General features: G+C 42.8%; 1 protein-coding gene across 1 annotated transcript in view; it reads left to right on the top strand.

Moving 5' to 3' along the window:
• Positions 1-23,742, top strand: part of CNN1 (calponin 1) — a 68,500-nt gene extending 44,758 nt beyond the window's left edge. The window contains exons 2-7 of the mRNA XM_073622663.1: positions 5,126-5,247; positions 5,985-6,051; positions 7,304-7,441; positions 13,779-13,889; positions 19,373-19,519; positions 19,796-23,742. Coding sequence (XP_073478764.1) covers positions 5,126-5,247; positions 5,985-6,051; positions 7,304-7,441; positions 13,779-13,889; positions 19,373-19,519; positions 19,796-20,041 — 831 coding nt within the window. The 3' untranslated portion in view covers positions 20,042-23,742. The remainder of the gene's footprint in view (positions 1-5,125; positions 5,248-5,984; positions 6,052-7,303; positions 7,442-13,778; positions 13,890-19,372; positions 19,520-19,795) is intronic.
• Positions 23,743-23,981: the final 239 nt, after the last annotated feature.

The following is a 23,981-nucleotide window of genomic DNA, read 5'->3' as shown; positions in this document are numbered from 1 at the left end:
TATCAATACCCATTAGTGCCACCTATCAGTGCCCATCAGTTTCACCTATCAGTGCTGCCTATTAATACCCATCAGTGCCACCTATCAGTGCTGCCTATTAATACCCATCAGTGCCACCTATCAGTGCTGCATCATCAGTACCCATCAGTGCCCACCAGTGCCACCTTGTCAATACCAGGGGTTGCGGTAAAACTCATAGGCTCATGTTGCCACAATGCCATAGTGTGAACGGGCTCTAAGTATTATAAGCAGCTCCTTAGCGTTTGTAGTGCATCTCCATTCGCAGGAATGGGTCGCGTTTGGCAGTGGTTCTACCCATTAATGCAATGGGAAAGGGGGGGGGTGGGGATATTTGTTGCACCCCTGTACACCCCTGTCTACCGCCCCCCGTAGACCCCTATCTACAACACCCCTGTCTACTGCCTTTTTCAGCTTAGGGAGGGTGCTAAAAATGTGGCTCAACTGCATGTTGTTAATGCCACCCCCCTCAACCACAAATCTAAAGGAGCCCTTATGGTGTTGAAGCAGGCAATGGGGAGGCATCATATTGCCCCTTCACTGCCTGTCAAGCACCTCTGAAAAGCAATCCAGATGCAGATTTATTTTCAGAGGCTTGGCCATTTAGCCACACATCTAAACCTAGCCTTAGAATTCCCCTATCTCAATGCAATTCAACCAGTCTAGTGTGACTAACTAAAAACAATGCAGTTGGTGGAATTTGATCTCTGCAGTTGTTAAGCGGGAAGGATGACTAAATACACACACAGCGACCAGCAGCAGAATCTGCATCTCTGTGTGTATAAGAAATATGGTACATCAACGGTTGTACAAAATGTGACTGTTACAACCATAACTTGATTCAGATAAACATCGAGAATAACTCAAACTCTGTTCTTGCTATAGACTTACTATACTCTCCATTTAAGGCTCCATAGAAAAATAATTGTAGGCTTTAGAAAATGGAAGTCTCTTGGGGATGAAGCAGCTATATAAACATGGGAGGCCCTGATAGAGCTGAGGACTGGCTCAATCATTGTCTATTACAGGGGCTCAAAAACACTTCCATCTTGAGCCCCCCCCTTGCTTCTGCCCATGAGATGCTTTTCAGTCTCTGAATGTGAATTTTATTATTGAAATAGCGTGTGACAGCTCAGATTTTTTTTTGTTTAAGAAAAATTGTGAACTGTGAAAGTTCATGTACTTGCTATTAAAAAACAGACATTATGTTTATTTCCACAGCACTTGACATGAGTGTTACTTTACAAAACTCTCACACTGAGTCCTAAGCACTGTTTATATCTGCAGGTGTCTGGGCTGTCTGGCAGACTGGGAGAACATGATGTGGCTGCAGTTAGCTAAATGACCACTGTGTGGCAGCACAGGGCCTGGGACTATATTATGGAAAAACCCATTATGCAAAGTGGAATCACTCTTACCTATAAGAAGGATACTATTTTATAAGATCTATAATGAGGTAAAAGAGCCCCCCTCTATACAAAAATATAATAATTAAAATAATAAATAATCAATCAATAAAAAATTAATAAATGGCTTAAATTAATTAATCAAAATAATAAATACGTTGTTTCATTAAAACCACTTCAAGCAGAGTTCCACCCTGAAATTTTTTTTTTGACATTTTCCTAATCCATTATTAATAATAAAAAACATTTGGAGAGGGAAAAAAAAGTTTTTTTACTTAACCGAAGTGCCCTGTTGCTAGGTGGTGGCTCCTAATCTGCCACTTCCGGCTCCGCGGTGCTCCGCATCACTTCCTCCCTCACCTGTTCTCCTGGGAAATGATGACATTTCCCAGGAGTCAGTGGACAGGACTGTGTGCAAAAATTGCGTTATTTCCCGACAGGAAATGACGCAATTTAAGGCGGATTTAAGGCTTATCTTGGTTGACATTACAATGGGGCGGGCACTTCCGACGACGACGCCCATTGGGATGGCAACCTGAGAAGTTTTCTGCACCCCTAGATGTCCTTACTGCCCATGCGCAAGAACAGGCGGTTCATGCTGGTTATACAGCAGCACCGTATCCCGGAAGTATATGTTTGTTGGCTTCACCTGCCCACAAGTAAGCTGGGAATGCCCGAGATACATCAATATAAGGTAAGTTTTTAAATAAAATATCAAGAAAGGTGGCACTAGTAATAAGATTAACCAATGCTAAATCCACAGAATGTGATTAAAAGAGATAGTTTAAAAAAAAAAAAAAAACAAAACATTTTTACGGCTGGAACTCCGCTTTCAAATCAGGTTTTTTTGCTAGAAAATTACTTAGAACCCCCAAACATTATATATATATATATATATATATATATATATATATATATATATATATTTTAGACACCCTAGAGAAAAAAATGGCGGTCGTTGCAATACTTTATGTCACACCGTCTGTGCGCAGCGGTCTTACAAACGCAATTTTTTTGGAAAAAATAACATTTTTTGAATTAAAGAATAAGAAAACGGTAAAGTTAGCCCATTTTTTTTTTATATTGTCTAAGATAATGTTACGCCGAGTAAATGGATACCCAACATGTCATGCTTCAAAATTGCGCCCGCTCGTGGAATAGCGACAAATTTCTACAGGTTACCAGTTTTGAGTTACAGAAGGGGTCTTTTGCTAGCATTATTGCTCTTACTTTAACGATCACGATGATACCTCACGTGTGTGGTTTGAATACCATTTATGTATGCTGGGGCGACTCACATATGCGTTCGCTTCTGTGCACGAGCACTGCAGGACGGGGCGCTGTAAATAATTTTTTTTTTTCTTTATTTTACTTTTTATTTTTTATTTTTACATTGTACATTTAAAAAAAAAATTGGGTCACTTTTATTCCTTTTATAAGGAATGTAAACATCCCTTGTAATAGAAAAAAAGGATGACAGGACTTCTTTAGACCCCTTTCACACCGAGGGCATTTTGCAGGCGCTATAGCGTTAAAAATAGCGCCTGCAATCCGCCCTCAAACAGCTGCTTCATTGTCTCCAGTGAGAAAGCCCGAGGGGCTTTCACGCTGGAGCGGTGCGCTGGCAGGATGTCAGGAAAAGTCCTGCCAGCAGCTTCTTTGGAGCGGTGAAGGAGCGACGTGTTTACCATTCCTCCACTGCTGCTCCCCATTGAAATCAAAGGGGTAGCGCTGTGATACCTCCGGCAAAACGCCGCACCGGCGGCGTTTTGCAGGCGGATTCAACCCCTTTTCGGCCGCTAGTGGGGCACCCCGCTAGCGGCCGAATAGCGCCGCTAAAACGACGGCAAGCGGCTCGGTGTGAAAGCCCTCTAAATGTGAGATCTGGAGTCCAAAAGACCTCAGATCTCACATTTACACTTAAATGCAATAAACAAACAAAAAAAAAAAAAGTATTTTTTTTTTTCAATAATTTTTTTTCCCCGCCATTTTTAAAAATACCAGGCTTATGGCAGCTATCTGCTGCCATAACAACAGTATTTAGCGTCAAAGTACCGGCGTACAACGAGGACGGGCGGTCCGGAAGTGGTTAATGTATCCTGGGGAACAATATTTTTCCAGCAGTCATCAATGAAAGCTTCTCCTGGTATATTGTATCATTTTTATCACGGCTCAAGTGAACCACGCATAGCAAGCCTATGATAGCGTGTACATTGTCGCATCATAATGACACTGTGTCCCACATTTTTAAAATGTGTGACTATAATTGAGGAAGTAAACCAACTCTTTGGTCAGTGATAATATAGTGAGAACATTTTATGTGGAGGTTGTTAAAAAGAGTCGGAATTCTGGTGTGTAGATTTCGGAGTCAGCCATTGTTATCTATGGAGACTTCACAGTACAAAGCAGCATAGCCATGTTCTTTGTAACTTGTCTTACCTAAAAACCTTTTTGGAGTTGTGCTGGCATGTATTTACATATATACATATATTTACTTCAGATATAGCTCACGTAACCTTTCATTATATGTATAACTTGACAGTTCCAGTGATATGCAATAAATGGACTTTGATGTGTAAATTTAGTATTTTGATGTGTATTTGAAAGCCCAACTCCAGGAATTAGACAAACTGCAAGGGTTAAATGCTTATTAAGTCTAGTGGGAAATGAAGAGACGGTATTGCTTACCTTACCACCCACTCCAGCTGCCCTTTTCTCCCTCCTGTGCTCCAGGTTCTGGGTGAGTGTTGCCAGGAGTGCCTTTAAGGGGAGGCATTGCTGGATCATTGGCACCCTTGCTGGAGTGAGGAACAAGGTAAGTATTACATTTTATGCATGTAGCCTTATGCCGCGTACACAAGAGCGAACTTTCCGGCAGCAATGGTCTGACGGAACGATTCCAGCGGACTGTGGGCTTCATCGGACCTTTTCTGTCGAAAATTCCAACGGACTTAGAAATAGAACATGTTTCAAATCGTTCCGACGGACTCGATTTCTATCGAAAAAACTGTTTGTCTGTATGCTAGTCCGACAGACCGAAAATGACGCAAGGGCAGCTATTGGCTACTGGCTATTGAACTGCCTTTTCTAGTCTGGTCGTACGTCATCACGTTTGAAAGGAACGGACTTTGGTGTGATCGTGTGTAGGCAAGTCCGTTTCGTCAGAAGTCCGTCGAAAAGTCCTTCGGAGTTCAGTCCGACGAGAAGTCCGCTCGTGTGTACGCGGCATTAGACTTAATAGGCAGCTAAGCCTGGAACCCTGAGGAAGAGGGATGATCACTGCAAGGGCAGATGTTGTACAATCCCTGAAGTTAGGCTTTAATTGGGGTCACCACAACCTGAAGTGCTCCGGGTCCCCAAGGTCTAAATCCAGGCCCTGTCTAGGATAGAAAACAAGAGCATCTTTTGATACAAGGTAGGTAAGCAAAGAACACAGCTTTGTCACACCCTCAATAGAACATGAAGAATGAATATGCAGTGATTGATACCTAGTGATTGGTTAAAATGCATCCCTTTGGGGAGATCAATTTAGGTCCTGTATATCTAATAATTTGATCACCACTGATCTAGCACCTATAAAGGATATGGGGTCATTTGTCCCCATAATGCCCCTAAATAGGACTGGTATGACAGCTGGATAATGTCATATAAATGGAAAAATTTACAGAACCACACTGACAGGCTCCTTTGTCTTCTTTCAGTTGGCATCAAAATATGACCCACAGAGGGAGGCCGAGCTGAAAGAATGGATAGAGAGGACCACCGGCAGGAATATTGGGAATAAATTCATGGAGTCCCTGAAGGATGGAGTCATACTGTGCGAGTGAGTATCTACGAAACAGCAATCTTCAGAGACCTGAGGAGAAGGGCAATACATTTTAGGGGTCCTAAGTATTAATGTGCCACTTGTAGGCTAACCCCAAAGCCCATCTTCTGTGGACTTTATTTAGATTAACAGGGTTGGACAGGGACACAAGAGAGGCCCACTGTAGACTGGTGCCAAAGTCCATCTTTTGTGGAATTTATTTAGTTTAACAAAGTTAGGCTACTGTAGGGCTTACTTAAATTCAAGGCAACCATTGTGGTATTGCCCAGCTGAATTAATGCCATCGTCAGCCATTCATTCTCCAAACAGGTCAGAAACAGTTTGTTGGGGCATAATAAAAACCCAATCAATCTAGTCAAAACTTTAGTTTGGCCAGGCCAACTCCATTCTGTACACTTGCCATCACAGGTATCACCGCCTATCAGAGTGGACTGAAGAAGGTGGTATTAAGTCAGATGGGCATTGCTACATCCGTTGTCATGCAGTAAGGTATATCCGACAGTAAGGCTCGTATTGAATTTTTACTCTAACGTGCCATATAGCTTTTGATTTTAGAATAATATAAGAGCAGCCCTTCTGATGTGTGTCTCCAGTTCTTTTGTCTTGCTTTGAGATCAGTCTGTGGAGGCTGAGGAGGAGGGTAGTCCTTGGCCTTTGGTGGTAGTGGTGGGGTTGGGGTAGATTATGGACACTACTTGTTCTGTATAACCAGAATAGCCCTCTTCTATCCACAGATTAATTAACAAGCTGCAGCCTGGCTCCGTCAAGAAGATCAATGAGTCTACACAGAACTGGCATCAGGTAATAAGCTCAGGGGGTACATGACTGAAACCTTTAAATATATTAAGGGTATGAATGAAGTCCAGGATGGCAGTATTTTCAATATGAAGCTGGGATCAAGAAGACAGAGACGTGACCCCAAACTAGCAGGAGCTTAGCTCAAGCGTAACAATAAAAATTACTATTTTACCGAAAGAGTAGTGGATGCTTGGAACAGACTCTAGCAATGATAGACAAAAACAGTGAGGAATTGTAAGGAGCTCTTAATGCTGGAGGTTTCTCCTGACCTTCTTGATCGTGTGATCACTGTTATTGGCTGTCACAGTGCTATTGACTGTCACATGATTGGGAGCCTGTCCTACTAGCTTTGGATTGCAAACACTGACCAGGAGCTGTCGGTGACAGCATAGTCACAGTGCTGGTAGCCTGCAACTGAGCACGCTCCCAGCACAAAGCAGCGCTACTGGCTGCATGCATATATGTAGGGTTGCCACCTCATGCCTGTAAACCCGAACACATATTAATTACACAGGTTCTGTGGCTAATTAAGGTGATAATTAAACTCACTCGCTGCCTTATCTGCATTAAATTAGCCTCAGAACCTGTGTAATTCATATGTGTTCGGGTTTACAGGGATGAGGTGGCAACCCTACATATATGTGGCACCCCCACTAAAGGGTTTTGGAAAGCTTGGTAAAAGCATGGACCACTGGGTCTTTTTTTTTTTTTTTGCCATCACTCTTTGTTTCTCATTTTCTGTACAGAAAGTCCCCTGTTTGACACAATACAAACACTGGTACACCCTTACTTGTTCTCCACCATGGTTATCTCCTCCATAATTGGAGAGCGTGTTGTCACATCTACCCCTCCAGCCTCTCCACTATGTCTAATCACAGAAAATGCAAAGCGATCTCTGAATGGTGCCTGTGCCAAGTGGCTGACCTCCTGTACTCACAATGCAGCAGGGCAGGTGACTGGCACGGGTTCCAGAAGATCGTGGAAATCCCTGTAATAGTGGTGTCTACTACAGTGATGTCCAGCTTCTAGAGGGATCCCACGGGTATGGTATAAGCATAGTTTCCCTGGTCCAAGCTGGGCCTATTTTACCAAAGGAATTCTTCTTTAGGTAAGTTCCAGTTGAAAGACTTTGGCTTACAGACACCACTTCCTTTTAGCATATATAAAAAGTCCACTGGTAATGCATTTCTTTAGCTATATAAACTATGACTATGGGACATATATTGCCATCATTCTAACTTTGCTTTATTTGCAGCTGGAAAACATTGGAAACTTTATTAAGGCAATCACAGATTATGGCGTGAAGCAACACGATATATTTGAAGCAAATGACCTGTTCGAGAATACGAACCTCACTCAAGTCCAATCCACACTATTGACATTAGCTAGCGTGGTAAGTCTTTGTAAGTGCTTCAAGGTAGTAGATGCCACCACATCTTCTCTGGAGAAAAAAAAAAGTCCATGCTATCAGAGCATAGAACCGCTGAACCACCATGGTCCCCTAACCATGATTCCCTGGCATAGCATGCGGAGGAACCATGACACCTTGGGTCCTGCATTTTTTCACTTGCTCCTATTTAGTCATTTCCAGACCTCCAGGAAAGCAGTGAGATCATGTTGAAGTATTAATTAAGCACAATACCTAAATAGATCATTATTTAAGGCAGGCCAGAGGAACAGGCTGAGACAAGAGCCCGACATTTAGAAGTGTCCTCTGAATAATGGCCTTGGGACATCTAGGATCAGCCAAGCTTCACCCACTTTTACTACATGCTTCATCAGGAGAGCGCTGAATGACATAACGCCCACACCTATTAAAGGAGAGCTGTAATGGTGGAAATATGTAAGCTGCCACTGCTGACTTCTCCCTCTGAAAATGCTAGTTGCCTGGCTGCCCCTAGACCCAAAACAAGCAAATAAAATCAGAACAATGGTGAAGTCTCTGTTTCTTAGTACAGGTTAACTTAAAAAGAAAAAAACATGCAAAAAGCATCTTAGGCTTAATCCATACAGAAAGAGGGCACAAGTTCCTAACTCCTGCTCAATACCTTTGAGTATGAAGCCTTTAGGGCAGCCAGCCTCAACCAGGGTTCCTCCAAAGATTGCTAGGGGTTCCTTGAACTGTGGCTGATTGACCTCCCATCTGATGATACCATTCTTCACACTGACAAATTTATTTTAGCCGGGGTTCCCTGAAAATTATTTTAAGGGCTGCTCTGATGTAGAAAGGTTAAGAAAGGTTGTCTTAGGGGGTAGAAAAACCTACAGCTTCACACACAAGAGTGCTTAGTGAGGCATTTATTGGCCTGTGTGCAGCAGTGTCTCTGATGGGCTTTGATGCTGTCTCTTCCTGAGACTGTAATTACTGTAATGCAGCCATGGCTGCAAATATGGTGATAAATATGTTGTTTATGATGACTATGAGGTCTGATAACCCCAAATTGAATGAGGATTAAATACTAGGAGTGCGTTACGTATAGAGTGCAGGATTCCAGAGTGCGCTACGTACAGTGTGCAGGGTTCAGAAATGCGCCATGCACAGACTGAGGTCAGGAGTGCGCTATGCACAGAGTGCATAGTTCAGGAGTGCACTACGCACAGAGTGCAGAGTTCATGAGTGTGCTATGTACAGAGTGCAGGATTCAGGAGTGTGCTATGTACAGGGTGCAGGATTCAGGAGTGCGCTATGTACAAAGTGCAGGGTTCAGGAGTGTGCTACAAGTGCAGATTCCAGGAGTGCACAGTTTAGGAGTATGCTATCCACAGAATGCAAAGTTCATGGGTGCGCTGTGCGCAGAGTTCTGGGGTGTGCTACGCATACAATGCAGAGTTCAGGGGCATGCTATGCACAGACTGCAGAGTTCAAGGGTGTGCTACGCACAGACTCCAGAGTTCAAGGGTGTGCTACGCACAGACTCCAGCGTTTCAGGGGTACACTATGTACAGAGTGTAGAGTTCAGGGGTGTGCTACACACAGACTTCAGAGTTCAGGGGTGTGCTACCCAGAGACTTCAGAGTTCAGGGGTGCGCTACACACAGATTGCAGAGTTCCGGGGTATGCTACACACAGACTGCAGAGTTCAGGTGTGCGCTACACACAGACTGCAGAGTTCCGGGGTACGCTACACACAGACTGCAGAGTTCCGGGGTGCGCTACACTCAGACTGCAGAGTTTAGGGGTGTGCTACGCATAGACTGCAGAGTTCAGGGGTGCGCTACACACAGACTGCAGAGTTCAGGGGTGTGCTGCACACAGACTGCAGAGTTTAGGGGCGTGCTACACACAGATTGCAGAGTTCCGGGGTGCGCTACACACAGACTGCAGAGTTCAGGGCTGCGCTACACAAAGATTTCAGAGTTCCGGGGTGCACTACACTCACACAGCAGAGTTACGGGGTGCGCTACACTCAGACTGCTGAGTTTAGGTGCGTGCTACGCATAGACTGCAGAGTTCAGGGGTGCGCTAGAAGCAGAATGCAAAGTTCAGGAAAGCTCTATGTGCAGAGTGCGTATTTCAGTGGGTGCACTACACACAGCATGCAGAGTTCAGGGGTGCACTACACATAGAATCCAGAGTTCAGAGGTGTGCTACATAAAGAAAGCAGAGATCAGGGGTGTGCTACATGCAGAGTTCAGGGTGTGCGCTACATACAAAGTGAAAATTTCAGGGGTTCACTACATAAAGAGTGTAGTGCTCATGGGTGTGCTACGCACAGAGTACAGAGTTCAGGGGTGTGCTTTGCAGAGAACACAGAGTTCAGGGGTGTGCTGCGCACAGAGTTCAGGGATGCACTATGCATAGAATGCAGAGTTCAGAGGGATGCTCTACATACAGAGTGGAGAGTTCAGGGGCGCGTTACATACAGAGTGCAGGGGTGTGCTTTGTACATGGTGCAGAGTTAAGAAGTGAGCTAAATACAGAATGCAGAATTCAGGGTTCACTATGCATAGAATGCAGAGTTCAGCTCTCGTCTATACTTCTTTACCTCACATCCCCTATCCACATCTCACTTCCACCCCTCCTCAGCTCTGACCTCTACACATAACCTCCCACCACTGCCCTCATCTCCCTTCCCTCAAAATCTCCATCATCTTCCAAGTGTATCGACTTTGTTGCTGTGTAAGGGTGAACCACCCGCCCGGCTCTTGTCCCTCCCTACACACTGTAGGCAACTCTGCCTCTCATCCAGTGGCGGTGTCAGCATCCGACCACCAGGCAACAGATGGGGATCATAGGGGGTGCTACCTACCACATGACACCCCAGCTCCCGCCCATGATCGCACTGCAACAGGGGCATCTCCCTTGTTCACAGAGATCTGTGCGAGCCGCCAGGAGAGGTAAGCTAGGCTTCTGTGTTTAGAAGTGAGAGTGGTGAGTGGGGAGTGGAGGGCCAGAGCCAGAGGTGGTGCAGTTCTGCTTGACACTGTTCTATAAATCTTTTTACCTGTTTGGTGCTGCAGTATGAGTTAATATACCCTGTTCTGGCAGCACCTAGGAGAGTCGGACTGCTGTTCGCACACATAAAACAACGGTTTGGCTCTCCAGTGTTCCAACCATCATTGGTATCAGTGGAATGAATAGTGCCCCATCATTGGTGCCAGTGGAATAAATAGTTCCCCATCATTGGTTCCAATGGGAGGAATAGTACCCCATCATTGGTATCAGTAAAATGAATAGTGCCCCATCATTGGTATCAGTGGAAGGAAGAGGGCCCCATCATTGGTATCAGTGGAAGGAAAAGTGCCCCATCATTGGTATCAGTGGAAGGAATAGTGCCCTATCATTGGTGCCAGTTGAAGGAATAGTGCCCCATCATTGGTGCCAGTGGAATGATTGGTGCCCCGTCATTTGCCCCGTCATTGGTATCAGTGGAATGAATAGTGCCCCATCATTGGGATCAGTGGAATGAATAGTGCCCCATCATTGGTATTAGTGGAATGAATAGTGCCCCGTCATTGGGATCAGTGGAATAAATAGTGCCCCATCATTGATATCAGTGGGAGGAATAGTACTCTATCATTGGTGTCAATGGTGGGAATTGTGCCCCATTATTGGTATCAGTGGAAGGAATAGTACTCCATCATTGGTATCAGTGAAATGAATAGTGCCCCATCATTGGGATCAGTGGAATAAGTAGTGCCCCATTATTGGTATCAGTGGGAGGAATAGTACTCCATCATTAGTGTCAATGGTGGGAATAGTACCCCATCATTGGCATCAGTGGAAGGAATAGTACTCCATCATTGGTATCAGTGAAATGAATAGTGCCCCATCATTGGGATCAGTGGAATGATCAGTGCCCCATCGTTGATATCAGTGGGAGGAATAGTGTCTCATCCTTGATGTCAGTGGGAGGAATAGTGCCACATCATCGGAATGTAATGTGCTGTATTGTATTGTAATGTATTCTTTCATCTACGAGCATGCGTGGTCTTGGTCTTCCGATTTTTTTTTAAAACTAATACTGTACTGATTACACAAAAACCGTTCGCTCTGCTATCGTCTGAGAAAAATTTTTGGGCTTGTCCCTTTGGATATTGTTGCATGAACTGTCAGGATTGACTCTCGAAAGCTGTGTACTAACGATCAGATTATTGGACGATCGCTTCAAAAGCGATTTTTGTCATCCGATTTTCTGATCGTGTGTACCAGGCATAAGCTTTGAAAACAGAACTGGTACAGAACTTTCAGTGAAGGTACAGATAAAAAATAGTGTCATTGTCACCAACCGCTCAGTTTAGTTTAGTAGACCACAAATTCAACAATCAGTTGGCTTCATACTCCACCTAGTGGTGGCTTATCACAATGACTAGTTTAAGTTGGCTTCATACTCCACCTAGTGGTGGCTTATCACAATGACTAGTTTAAGTTGGCTTTATACTCCACCTAGTGGTGGCTTATTGCAATGACTATTTTAAAGTACAGTAAAACCTTGCATTGCGAGCATAATTCGATCGAGAAATATGCTTGTAATCCAAAGCACTTGTATATCAAAGCGAATTTCCCCATAAGAAATAATGGAAACTCAAATGATTCGTTCTGCAACCATTTATTCATAGGTCCTTCAGTTTATAGTCCATATAAAAAGATTATAAAAATGTGATAGGTTGTGTAACCATAAAATGTCCATCCACAAATGGAAGCCTCCACAAGGGAATTAGAAGCAAAATCCAGCAGGAGCTCCAGAGTATAAAAGAGAAGAGAGGCGCCTCTAAGTGTAGCAATATGGTTGCATTTAATGAAGGTACAACATTTAGCAAGTCACATGGTTTATGATTAAAAGAGGCATATCTAAGTATACAGGCATCTGGGGTAAATCTGTCCACATAGACCATCCCCCGCACCACCGGCTCTCACTGCTCTCAGTCTGCAATCATGACGGGAAGACTACTCTGCAGTAGAGCGATCTGAAAGCGAGGCTTGAAGCGCTCATGGAAGGGACGATGACGATGGCGGTGTGGAGGACGATCTATGTGGACAGCTTTACCCCGGATGCCTGCATACTTAGCTGTGCCTGTTTTAATCATCAACCATGTGAGTTGCTAAATGTTGTACCTTCATTAAATGTAACCATATTGCTACACTTAGAGGCGCCTCTCTTCTCTTTTATACACAGTTGTGACATGACGCTACTCTTTTATCAAGACATCGCTTGTATATCAAGTCAAAATGTATTAAAAAATTTTGCTTGTCTTGCAAAACGCTCTCAAACCAAGGTTTTACTGTAGAACTAAAAGATAAATTTATTTTTTTTCTTCATTTTGGATAGAATATGGGAGGGTTATAACCCCTGTCAGGTTTTTTCATCCGTGTTCCATTGGGGTGATTTCCCTCCACTTCCTGTCCCATAGCCAAAACATGAAGTGAGAGGAAATCCCTCCAATGTGAAGGAATCTCTGGTTGTCCCCAGAATTAGTGTCCTCTTGTCTCAGGGTGACAACACTGCTCCTCCATAGATCCAGTCCTGTAAGAGAGCCTTGTCACCCTAGGGAAGAAATAAAGTGTGTTACTGGGTGGGTTATATTGTATTTTTGTTCTTGGGTTTGGATATACCGTACTTTAAAAGAAGTCTGTATTAGGATAACCACGGAAGCTACCATGGTTGATCTCCCATAAAAACGTCTCTGGTTTCAACCCTTTCTAAGTCAATAACCTGAGAAAAGAATATAGCAAGTGAAGTCAGAAGTTCCGATATGCAGGTTTGCTGCTGGAAAAGTACTAAAATCATGACAGCCAAGCAGTTAGCATTTTCAGGAGATACAGGCATTTCCATTGTTAGGGCTGCTGATCGACATGGGTGCACGCATGGCAGGCTAACAAAACTGTTGGTAATTGCAAGGCAGCAGCTTAGCATTGTAAACCTTCAGGCAGGAAGTGCTGTTACTGGCAGGATCTCCAGGTAAGAAACTTTTGCAGACTCACAAAAAACACATACCAAAAAAAAAAAAAAAACTGTATACAGTGAGGTATGTTGCCAAACATAGTGAAAATTAGATTTGGGTTTACATACAATGGCAATTGGCAAGAGATCACAGAATTTATTCCAAGCAGCAGCCTTTCGGAGATCACTTGACCAAGCCCATTCTATACTAATGCACATTTTCCAACTGCTGCAGGTTGGCAGTTATTGGAGACATGTATATGGATGTCAGAGGCACAAAGCTTGACTGTAATAAGTGCTTGTTGGGCAGACCAAGACCCTGATGGTCGTGTAATATCTGTTTTCCAGGCTATGGCAAGGGGAGCCAAAGTTGACTTCGGAGTGAAGTATGCCGACCGACAAGAGAGAAAATTCAACCCTCAAAAACTCAAGGAAGGAAGAAATATCATTGGACTCCAGGTGAGTGCCGACTGAAATGAAATGCCTGTTTTTTTTTTAAAGGATTTCAAAGAAAATTAACATCTTTTAATGGTCTTGGACAACTCCAAAGACACCCTGGTAGGTTAAAATGCAACTTTACCCATAATGTCCTGTACACACGACCGGACTTTCGGGCAGAATAGGTCCGACGGTCTTCCCGACGGACTTTCGACGGAGTTACGGCGGACTTCCGAACGAACGGACTTGCCCACACACGGACTAAAGTCCGTTCATTTTGAACGTGATGAGGTACAACGGGACTAGAAAAGGCCCCATCGCAGAGCATACCAGGCCCTCATGTCTGGTATGGATTTTAAGGGGAACCCCCTACGCCGAAAAAACGGCATGGGGGTCCCCCCAAAATCCATACCAGACCCTTATCCGAGCACGCAGCCCGGCCGGTCAGGAAAGGGGGTGGGGACGAGCGAGCGCCCCCCCTCCTGAACCGTACCAGGCCGCATGCCCTCAACATGGGGGGGTGGGTGCTTTGGGGAAGGGGAGTGCCCTGCGGCCCCCGCCCACCCCAAAGCACCTTGTCCCCATGTTGATGAGGACAAGGGCCTCTTCCCGACAAGCCTGGCCATTGGTTGTCGGAGTCTGCGGGCGGGGGGCTTATTGGAATCCGGGAGCCCCCTTTAATAAGGGGGCCCCCAGATCCCGGCCCCCCCGCCCTATGTGAATGAGTATGGGGTGCATGGTACCTCTACCCATTCACCTGGGGAAAAAAGTGTCAATAAAAAAACACACTAGACAGGTTTTTAAAGTAATTTATTAATTTATTAAGTAATTTATTATGGTGACCCTGCCCCTTATGACGGCACAGTCTCAGCATTCCCAGGGACTGTGACGTCATAAGGGGCGGGGTCATCGGGTGACATCACCCGGTGACCACGCCCCATGCCTATATAAGTCGTTGCACGCCGTGCACACAGCATTACAGCGGGAGAGAGCGTTGTGTCAACATCGGAAGAAGAGAAGAGGGAAGAAGACGATGGAGAAGACCGGGTCACCGCTAGCAAGAGAGCAGAAGATAGAGGAGGAGCTCGGCAGAAGGACCAGAGAGCAGGAGAAGAACCAGAGAGCGGAGAAGAGGCCGGAGAGCGGGAGAAGAACCAGACACTGGGAGAAGAGGCCGGAGAGAGCGGAGAAGTCGGAAGAGACCCCCGAAGTCAGAAGAAGACCCCCGGAGCTGCCTAATAAATTACTTTAAAAACCTGTCTAGTGTGTTTTTTTGTTGACACTTTTTTACCAGGTGAATGGGTAGGGGTACGATGTACAATGCTGCTTTTTTTCTCCAGAATGAACAGTTTTGTTAAGGAAAGTGGAAAAATAGCAGATCTACTGTCAGGATCAGAAAACTATGTTAAAGAAAACAAAAACTGTTCATGTTAATGCTACAGACCCACCATATCATATATGCCATTTTTTATTTTAGGAAAATTATTTACAAGTGTCGACAGAAGTGGACTCTTGCTCTTTTTCCAGTATAGGCTTAAGAATTAAAAATGAGAGGCTGGGCAGTACACAAAGTAAAAATGTAATTTAAAGATGCATGTTCATCAAGTTCCACCTCTCACAACAAACCCCAGGGGAAGGCAAAACAGCACTTTGGGGCAACTGTTGAAAAAAAACTTCCAAAAAAGGCTCCCGGGGATCACATAGGGACAGGGGTGGTGGACACCACGCAATCCCCGGGACACGTGTCGGTGGTTTTTGAAGCATGGGCTTACAAACGTCCCCCTGATACTTTACCAAGCCGGAAGGGAAGCTTGTATGCGCAACTTATTTACAACTATTTGATATACTCCACATGATTGATGATCCCCTAGGCATTGTGTCACTGACAGAATTGGGTATACTGGCAAAGATCACTATTTTTAGATATACCCGCTTTTTACTGTCTAAGTATTGTGGGTCAATGACGAAATAGTCCCACCAGAACTAGTATATCAATTGTTATCAAATCATATGTGTCCCCGCACTCACTCGCTGGGACCCGTTGTGTGACCATGGTTTTTCCTCCCTTACATCCTCTACTTGCCCATGTCATTCCCATTTTCTGCATTTTTATGATTTTAAGCACAGCTCTCAAAGAAGCGCGTTTGGCGCGAAAGGTGTTGGGCTGCATTTAGAGCTGGACCTACCCTTCCCAGGCTGTGACCATCATTGACTTTTGACTGCCTTAGGGCTTATTGTTGGGTGAGATCCTAATAGATAGTCAGATGGCCCAGATTCTTTGTATGGTTGGGTACTTCTGGGTTGGGTACCAGTTACTTCTGTATGAATGTGTATTATTTGTATACCCCAATTCAGCTTTTTAATGTTTTTGTCAAAAAAAGAAATATGTATTTTTAATAGTATATAAAGTCGTGGTGCTTACAAAGTCTGATTTCTTTTTTCCATTCTAGGCATATCAATATAAGTGATATGTCTAGACTGGAAAAAAAAAGACATCTAGAAGAAAAGATTTTCTCATCACAATAGTAAAGAGTTCTTTACAACATAATATTATATTGTGTGTGTGTATATACAGTATACTATATATAATAGATGACATAAGATCACAAAGCGGCAAGAGAGAAGAAGATTTTGAGATATAGTAACAAGCCATTTAAAGAGTTTAAAGAGTTACTCAACTTTTGTTGAGAAAAAACAATCTCCTCTGGATGAGCAATGTACATTTATGAAGGATCACAGGATTAACAGCCTGGTCTCTGAGCTGGGAGAACACTCTCAGCATGAAAGCATTGGCCGCCCACTGATGTATATGTGTAGCACATGGGCGTTAAATCCCACCCTTTTGCTGCTGCATATATATGGTTATCAGACTTTGTAGCAGAGTCCAACTTTTTATTGCTCTGAAGAAATAGCCGTCTGTTTCACCATGTCCTTTGGATACTGATTCAGAATGAGAGGGTCTAACTGGAGATTTCACACCTCCTCTAAACTTTGGATCCCCCTTGAAAAAACTATAGCGGGCCCTTACCTTTCTTATGCGACTTGGGTACCTTCGGGTAACAGAGGTCCCAGATTGGGTTTCCCCACTGATCACCCACTCCCTCAACATCTGGGACAGATTGAACAAGTCCTTAAGGCTGGCCTCCCCAGTTTCACCATTGGCGCCCATAGGAGGATACCTGTTGTTTCTCCCTGGCGAGACCTTGGCCATGGGTGAAAGACGGTGATTTTAGCCTGGTCAGTTTTATGAAGGATGATGATTTGGACCCGCTAGATTCTCTCAGGACACGGTTTGGCGGCTTTCCTCTAGATTTTTGGAAGTACCATCAGCTTTGTCATTTTTTTTCTACGCAGGGTAGCCCTGCTCATGTTAGATCCACCCTCATGACTATGGGCCTCAAAGGACCCTGTCTCACACATGCTCTTGTCCCTGTATAAGCTCCTTAACTCGGCTGCCCCTAGACCCACACCAAGCTATATCATAGAATGGGAACAGGAGTTTTCTGAAGTGCAGTTGCAACATGTGTATCAATTGACACACTCTAGCTCAGTAGACTCAAGGATGCAAAATAATAATTATAAGATACTGACATGGTGTATAGAGTACCCACAACATTAGCCCGGATTTACCCGTCGGCAATCTTTGTTGGAGAGGTTTTGGTCATGGAGGTATGTTCCTCCATATGTGGTGGGAATGCCCTGTCATAAAGCCTTTCTGGACCGAAGTCAGAGACCTTATAGTGGAGATCATGGGCATGGATCTCCCTCTTTCTCCATGTCCCCGTTCTTACACTCTCCCGCTAAAAACGCAGTGCTCTCTCTCATCTCCAAAATGCTGCCAAGAGTCTCATACCTATCCATTGGGAAAGCCTGAGGGTCCCAAGTTGTAGAGACTGGACCAAGAAGGTGACTGAGATCATGGAAGCTGAGGAGTAGATTGCTACATGCAAGGGTATCCTGGAAAGTTTCAACTTCACATGGGCTTCTTGGAGATGCCATGTATCTGGGTTACTTCCGGTCTCCTCTAACCTAGACACGGCCTTGCTTGCCTTGGCAGACCCAGATTTTCAACAAGTTTTACAGGCGCACCACTGAGATCAACGCCCTTCCCTGACACTTTGCAGTTGTATGTTCTTGTTTGTAGTCCTTTTTTTCAGCCTGAGCCCCGACATGTCAAATTGCCACCTATTGCCGGCAACCGCACCTACCTGCACTACTTTTGGTGACTTCAGGGGCGATTTTAATAGACATCTGTGCAGGAACCTGCACAGATGTGTCTGAAATCGCTCCCGAAGTCGGACTGAATTGCAGGTTTGAAATCATGCAAGTTCAGCTGAAATCGTGCGAGTTGAGCTGAACTCGGATGATTTCAAACCCGCCTTCAGTGTGAACCTAGGCTTAGGCAGGGTTGCTGAGTTTTTAACTCCTGGTTTGCCATGTGTCCTTCACCCCCCTTCTTTCCTTTTTTCATTGGGTGCTGTTATCGTACTCTTTCACATTTTGTTGGCCCTAGTCCTTTGCTCTCTTTATACAAACATGTAGCTACAGCCTACGAATTGCCTTTTTTTTTTTTTACATTATTATTATTATTGGTCTGCTATTGATGTATGAAGATTCACATAATCTGATCCCTCCCTTGTGTGCTTTGTATTTTAAGTTTTTTTTTTTTACTTAGAACACGCCTCCCTATTTGGGAGCATGAGGCGTTATGTCTCTCCAGGGAGTAGAGATTGTGAAGTGATTTAACTTGTTACATTGCATACCTTGCTCACAAGTGGATACAGATGTGTCTATTATTCTGTCTTTTGTAAATCAAAATAAAGATTACTTAAAAAAACAAAAAAAGAGGGAAGGTCTGCTTCATTATCAGTGTTCTAAGGAAAAAAGCTGCAATGTCTGCATCCCTTTTCGAAGTATTTACCCTTGGGGATTATCTCACAACTGAAATTGCTACTGCAGGGGATGCCTAAAATTTGACTTTTATCTTAGACCCAAACATCCAAACAGGAAATGACATTTCTGGGGGTATTCTGTACACCAAGAAGGCAGAAGGCCTTCAGGTTGCCATATTGCATTGAAGTTTACAGAAAATTACAGCAGCTACAGTTTGAAAAGGAAAGATATTTTTTATTAACAATAAACTACAACGTGGCTTGTGTAAAAATTATACATACTACATATATATATATATATATATATATATATATATATATATATATATATATATATATATATATATATACTACATATATATATATATATATATATATATATATATATATATATATATATATATATATGTAGTATGTATAATTTTTTACACAAGCCACGTTGTAGTTTATTGTTAATAAAAACTATCTTTCCTTTTCAAACTGCAGCTGCTGTAATTTTCTAAATATATATATATTTTTTTCTTTTTATTTGGTTTACTTTTTTCCACTAAATTGGAGTTACCCTTTAAATGTATTTCCTGTGTGCTGATGCTTTTTTTTGTCTGTTGACAGATGGGAACCAACAAATTTGCCAGCCAAAAGGGGATGACATCATATGGCACCCGTAGACACCTGTATGATCCAAAATTGGGCAATGAACAGCCAGTGGACACATCTACCATCAGCCTACAGATGGGCACCAACAAGGGGGCATCCCAGGTGAGTGGTTTAAGGAAAGATTGGACACAGTAGATGATATTCTTTATCCTCTTCCATCAAACTTGTCAACTAATTATAGTGTAAGCAGCCATTTTGTGCATGAGCCACTGGTTATTAAAATACAACCTGTCAAGCCGCTGGCAACGTCGTACCTCGAACCCCAGTGAGGTCTAATTTTTTGGTAGGACAATTATTGGCTCAGACCACCAAAATGGCTGCTGAGAATTAAAAAAAAAATGTCTGACTGGCTAGAATAACCGAGCTGTTTCTCTTTAGGCCGGAATGACGGCTCCAGGCACCAAACGTCAGATCTTCGACCAGAAGCTTGGCAATGACCAATGTGACACCCAAACCATCCCCTTGCAAATGGGAACAAACAAGGGGGCATCTCAACAAGGCATGACAGTGTACGGCCTCCCGCGTCAAGTCTATGATGCCAAGTACTGCCTGGACAGCAACGTCTATCAGCTCGGTGAGGACGGCCACTACGACAACGATCATCAGTATTACAACTCTGAATAAAGCCGCCCGTCTTTCAGATAACCTCCACGTCACCCTCTCCTGTGCCACCGTCTACCTGCTACCCGTGGCAGAGAAGGGTGTCCATTTTATGCCAGCGTGTGCTAGTTGCTCTGGCAAAGGGGGTTAATGCTACCCACTATCCATGTTTGCTCTTGCAGAGTAAAAAAAAAAAAAAAAAATTAATGATACCACTAGGTGCCAATATGCCTCCTGGCACCTAGAACGCTGCATGTCCCAAACCTGCTGTTCTGGCAGAGAATGATCTCCCTCCTACCCCCTTTCTTCTTTCCTGGCAGAAAAGGGGGTATAACTGCCCATTCTGTGCCAGACTGTGCCCGCTGTTTTGGCAGTAACAAAATAAAAACCCATTCCCCATATGTCTGACGCTACATTAAAAGAGACTGGGAATAAGCTATTCGCGGAGCCTTGCATTTCTTTTTTTTTTTTTTTTTTTGCCAAAAAACACAGCTCAGCATTCAAGTGTACATCTGCAGAGCATTGCTCTTTCCATCTCACTGTTAGGTGAGACAGAACATTGCACCCTAACCACCATGCCGCTTTGGTCACTCCTTTCAGCTGTATCATTTCCCAGTAGGCAGTGCTGCAGTGTAGAGTCTTAACCGCTTCGTAACCGAGAGGGTTATGCTCTTTGATGGGAACCATATTCAAATCTATTTTTTTTTTTTTAAATATATATCTTACTGACCACGGTCAACGGGATTTTCATTTTTGGGCATGGTAGAACACGGGCAAAGAAAATAAAAGGATGCATTACAGTTGTCTTACTATGTTTTACTACAGCTTTATTTTTTATTTTTTTTTATTGGTAATAAAATAAGGCACTTTTTTTTGCCGATAAAACCATATGGATATACAGACTTTATCCAAATATTTACACAGGAGTAGAAATTGACTAATTTAATGTAGACGCTTACATGGTGCCCTTCCAGATACTTGTAATACTGTTCAAAAAAAAGAGGAATAGAGAGTTTTTAGAGAACACTAGAGAAACCACTAAATCACATCATTTTTTAATGTTTACAAAAGGAAAAAAAAATCTTACCAGACATGTACATATTTAAAACATGTATTAATTAATTTTAAAAAATCTTAGTGCCGAAACCGAAAATTCAGGATGCACTTGGCCGAAACCGAAAATTACAGTTTTTTTTTTTAGAAAAAAAAAATATATTTTTATATATAATTGTATTGTATTCAACTTTTTAATTAATATTATGAATTTAAATGAATATGAATTTATTGGCGGCCATTATAGACACCTTTAGCGCAAGTAAAGCTCAAGAAAAATGCATCCTTTTAAATTCTATGTATGTCTTCACACTGGTCTGTTGCGCTTCCATTGTGGTGTTAAAAATCCTGCTTGCTGAATTTTTGGTCAGTTAAAAGAAGAACGCAGCAAAAATGCATCTCCTCGTTGAAATGCGTTGAAAACGCAGCAAGAACGCATCAATAACGCACCCGTGTTGCATCTTTGAGTCAAATGACTTATGAAAAACACACCATGAGCACAGTAAAATTGTGTCAAAATCGCGTGCGTTTTTGGCGCCATTATCGGCACCTTTTTCTTTATCGGTAAAACAGCGGAAACACCATTTTCAGCTGCCGAAATTCCAGTGCATTTCTATATAATTATAATAGAAATATATATATATATATATATATATATATATATATATACACATACACATTAAATTGGATAGATCATTAGATGCTAGTGACATTATGTTTTACCACCATAGGGTACTAGTAATCAAAACCCTTGTCAACACGTTTCAGGGTACGACCATCTTTGTCAGGACAGGGCAAGTGTTCAATATCACATAAAAGTGTTCAACTATATGTATAATCCATCTGAAAGTTAACATATAAAAATCAATTGCCATATAGCCATAAATATTCTATTTAATGATGTGAAACGTGATTGTATATGTATGTGTATATATATATATATTTCTTTTATTATATTATTGTATAATATATAGTCAATTTTAAATATGTTCATGTATGATAACAATTTTATGTTTTGAGTTTTTTTTTTTTTTTTTGCTTTTTTACTTTAGCGGTTTATCTAGTGTCGCCTAAAAACTCCCTGTTCCACTTTTTTTTTTTTCCACCATGGATGGAAGGAAAAAAAAATGCTCGATTCCCCCATCAACACAGTATTGATGGGGGATTCTCTCCCGCAGTGCTATTGTGTTCTGCCCCTGGGGAGCCTTTCCTACTAGTAAAGCACAATGATTAGTGTTGCCGGCTATACCTGGCGGCACTAATCATTGGGGAAAAACCCGACAGGCTGGTTGCACACAAATCAATTGATGGATCGACTTGTGTACAACCAGGGAGCCCATACCTGGATCGAAATTCCATCCATGTATGGCCAGCTTTAGTCTTGTTACAAAAAAACATTCGCTGTGGCCACTTTGGCTGCCACAATGAAAACTGACAGTCTCCTAATGGGTCACATCAATCATAAGCTTCCTTGGCCACCACAAAGAGCCATCCTAATGTGTCCCATACGCAGTTCAGTTCGACCCTATAAAACACAATGCATGCATGGAAAGTTTTTAATCACGACTGATTTTTATTCGCTCTAATCAAAGGCGATTGGACAAGTCGGATGGTAAGCCCTTCTTTTGCAATTTAATTTTTAGATGTATGAATAAAAAAAATAAGGGGCCCACTAAAAACGTCTTCAAAATGATTCCATCTGTAGTTGGGTGGAATCAGAAGCACAAAGCAATTGCACATATAGAAAGAAAAAAAATCTAAAATGTGTTTGAAAATATTGATTAAATCAAAAATAAAAATTCAAAACTGATGAGTATGACCAGATTATTGGATTTACTGAAGCTATATCTTTACTGATGTGTGTCTAAAACTGGCCATACACCAGTATCATTTCAATTAAAAATGTTTGTTTTTTCGAAGCATGTTTGATTTTCTAATGGTTAGAAGGATGACTATTTTTGACCGTGGTGATGAGAAAAGTTTGAAGGATCAAGATAACAATTTTTTCTTGAATAAATTATCTTTTGTGAATGTGGTTTATCTTCGGGAAAAATGTTACTTATTGTAAAGTAGCCTGTTTAATACCTCTGGAAAGCCATAGCTGTAGGCGGATGAAATTTTTAAGGGCTCGGTAATGGCAAGATCAAATGCTCTGGCAAACAATTTTTTCCAAATTTCCATACAAACAAAATTCTACTGGCCAGCTTTTTTTTTACAGGAAAGTGAACCGCAAAGCTGCTGGTTTCCAAAAATCAAAAATGCCACCAATGCCGTTGTCTCAGGTGGTCTGCAGAGTGTCGCTGCCTCTGTGGTTGCATTTCTGGCCATTAAGGGGAATGAAGAAGTGAATGGAAGAGTGGTCGGGGCAAGAATGCTCTGCAGATTCGGGAGTCTTACTAGTAATGCGTAGAAGGGACGTTGCAGGTGTGGAATGGGAGGGGTGGGCGCTGGTTGAATAATGCTCTGGCAGGTGAGAGGCTATCAGGACAATGACAACCACCAGGATGAGTGCAATGCTCTGCAGACTACCATGTCATACTGTATCTTGATCTTGCCTGGCTCTGTTTTTGTGCATGTTCCTATCCCCTCTCCTCACCGCAGCATAGAGTATGTGAACGACACCTCACTTTACAGAACTGACTGCAAATATATTTCTATATATATATTTCTAATTTGTCTCTCTGTGCTTTATTTGCGCAAACATTGTACAAAAAGGAAATACTGAACATGGGCCACAAGAGATGAATAGCCCTGGATGTCTACAAAATGAGCTTCCCATTGCAGCTGTGTCTACCAACTCCACCATGGAGCTGTCTCCTAGCTCTGCCTCTAAGGCCCATGTTAGACTATCAATCCTGTCGCTTGGGGCATTTCGCCAGCAACAGGGTTGCTAATTAGAACACACACACAC

Source organism: Aquarana catesbeiana, linkage group LG03 (assembly GCF_042186555.1).
Source record: "Aquarana catesbeiana isolate 2022-GZ linkage group LG03, ASM4218655v1, whole genome shotgun sequence".
NCBI lineage: Eukaryota > Metazoa > Chordata > Amphibia > Anura > Ranidae > Aquarana > Aquarana catesbeiana.
Note: the sequence above shows the minus strand (reverse complement) of the source record. Positions and strands in the feature narration are given on the sequence as shown.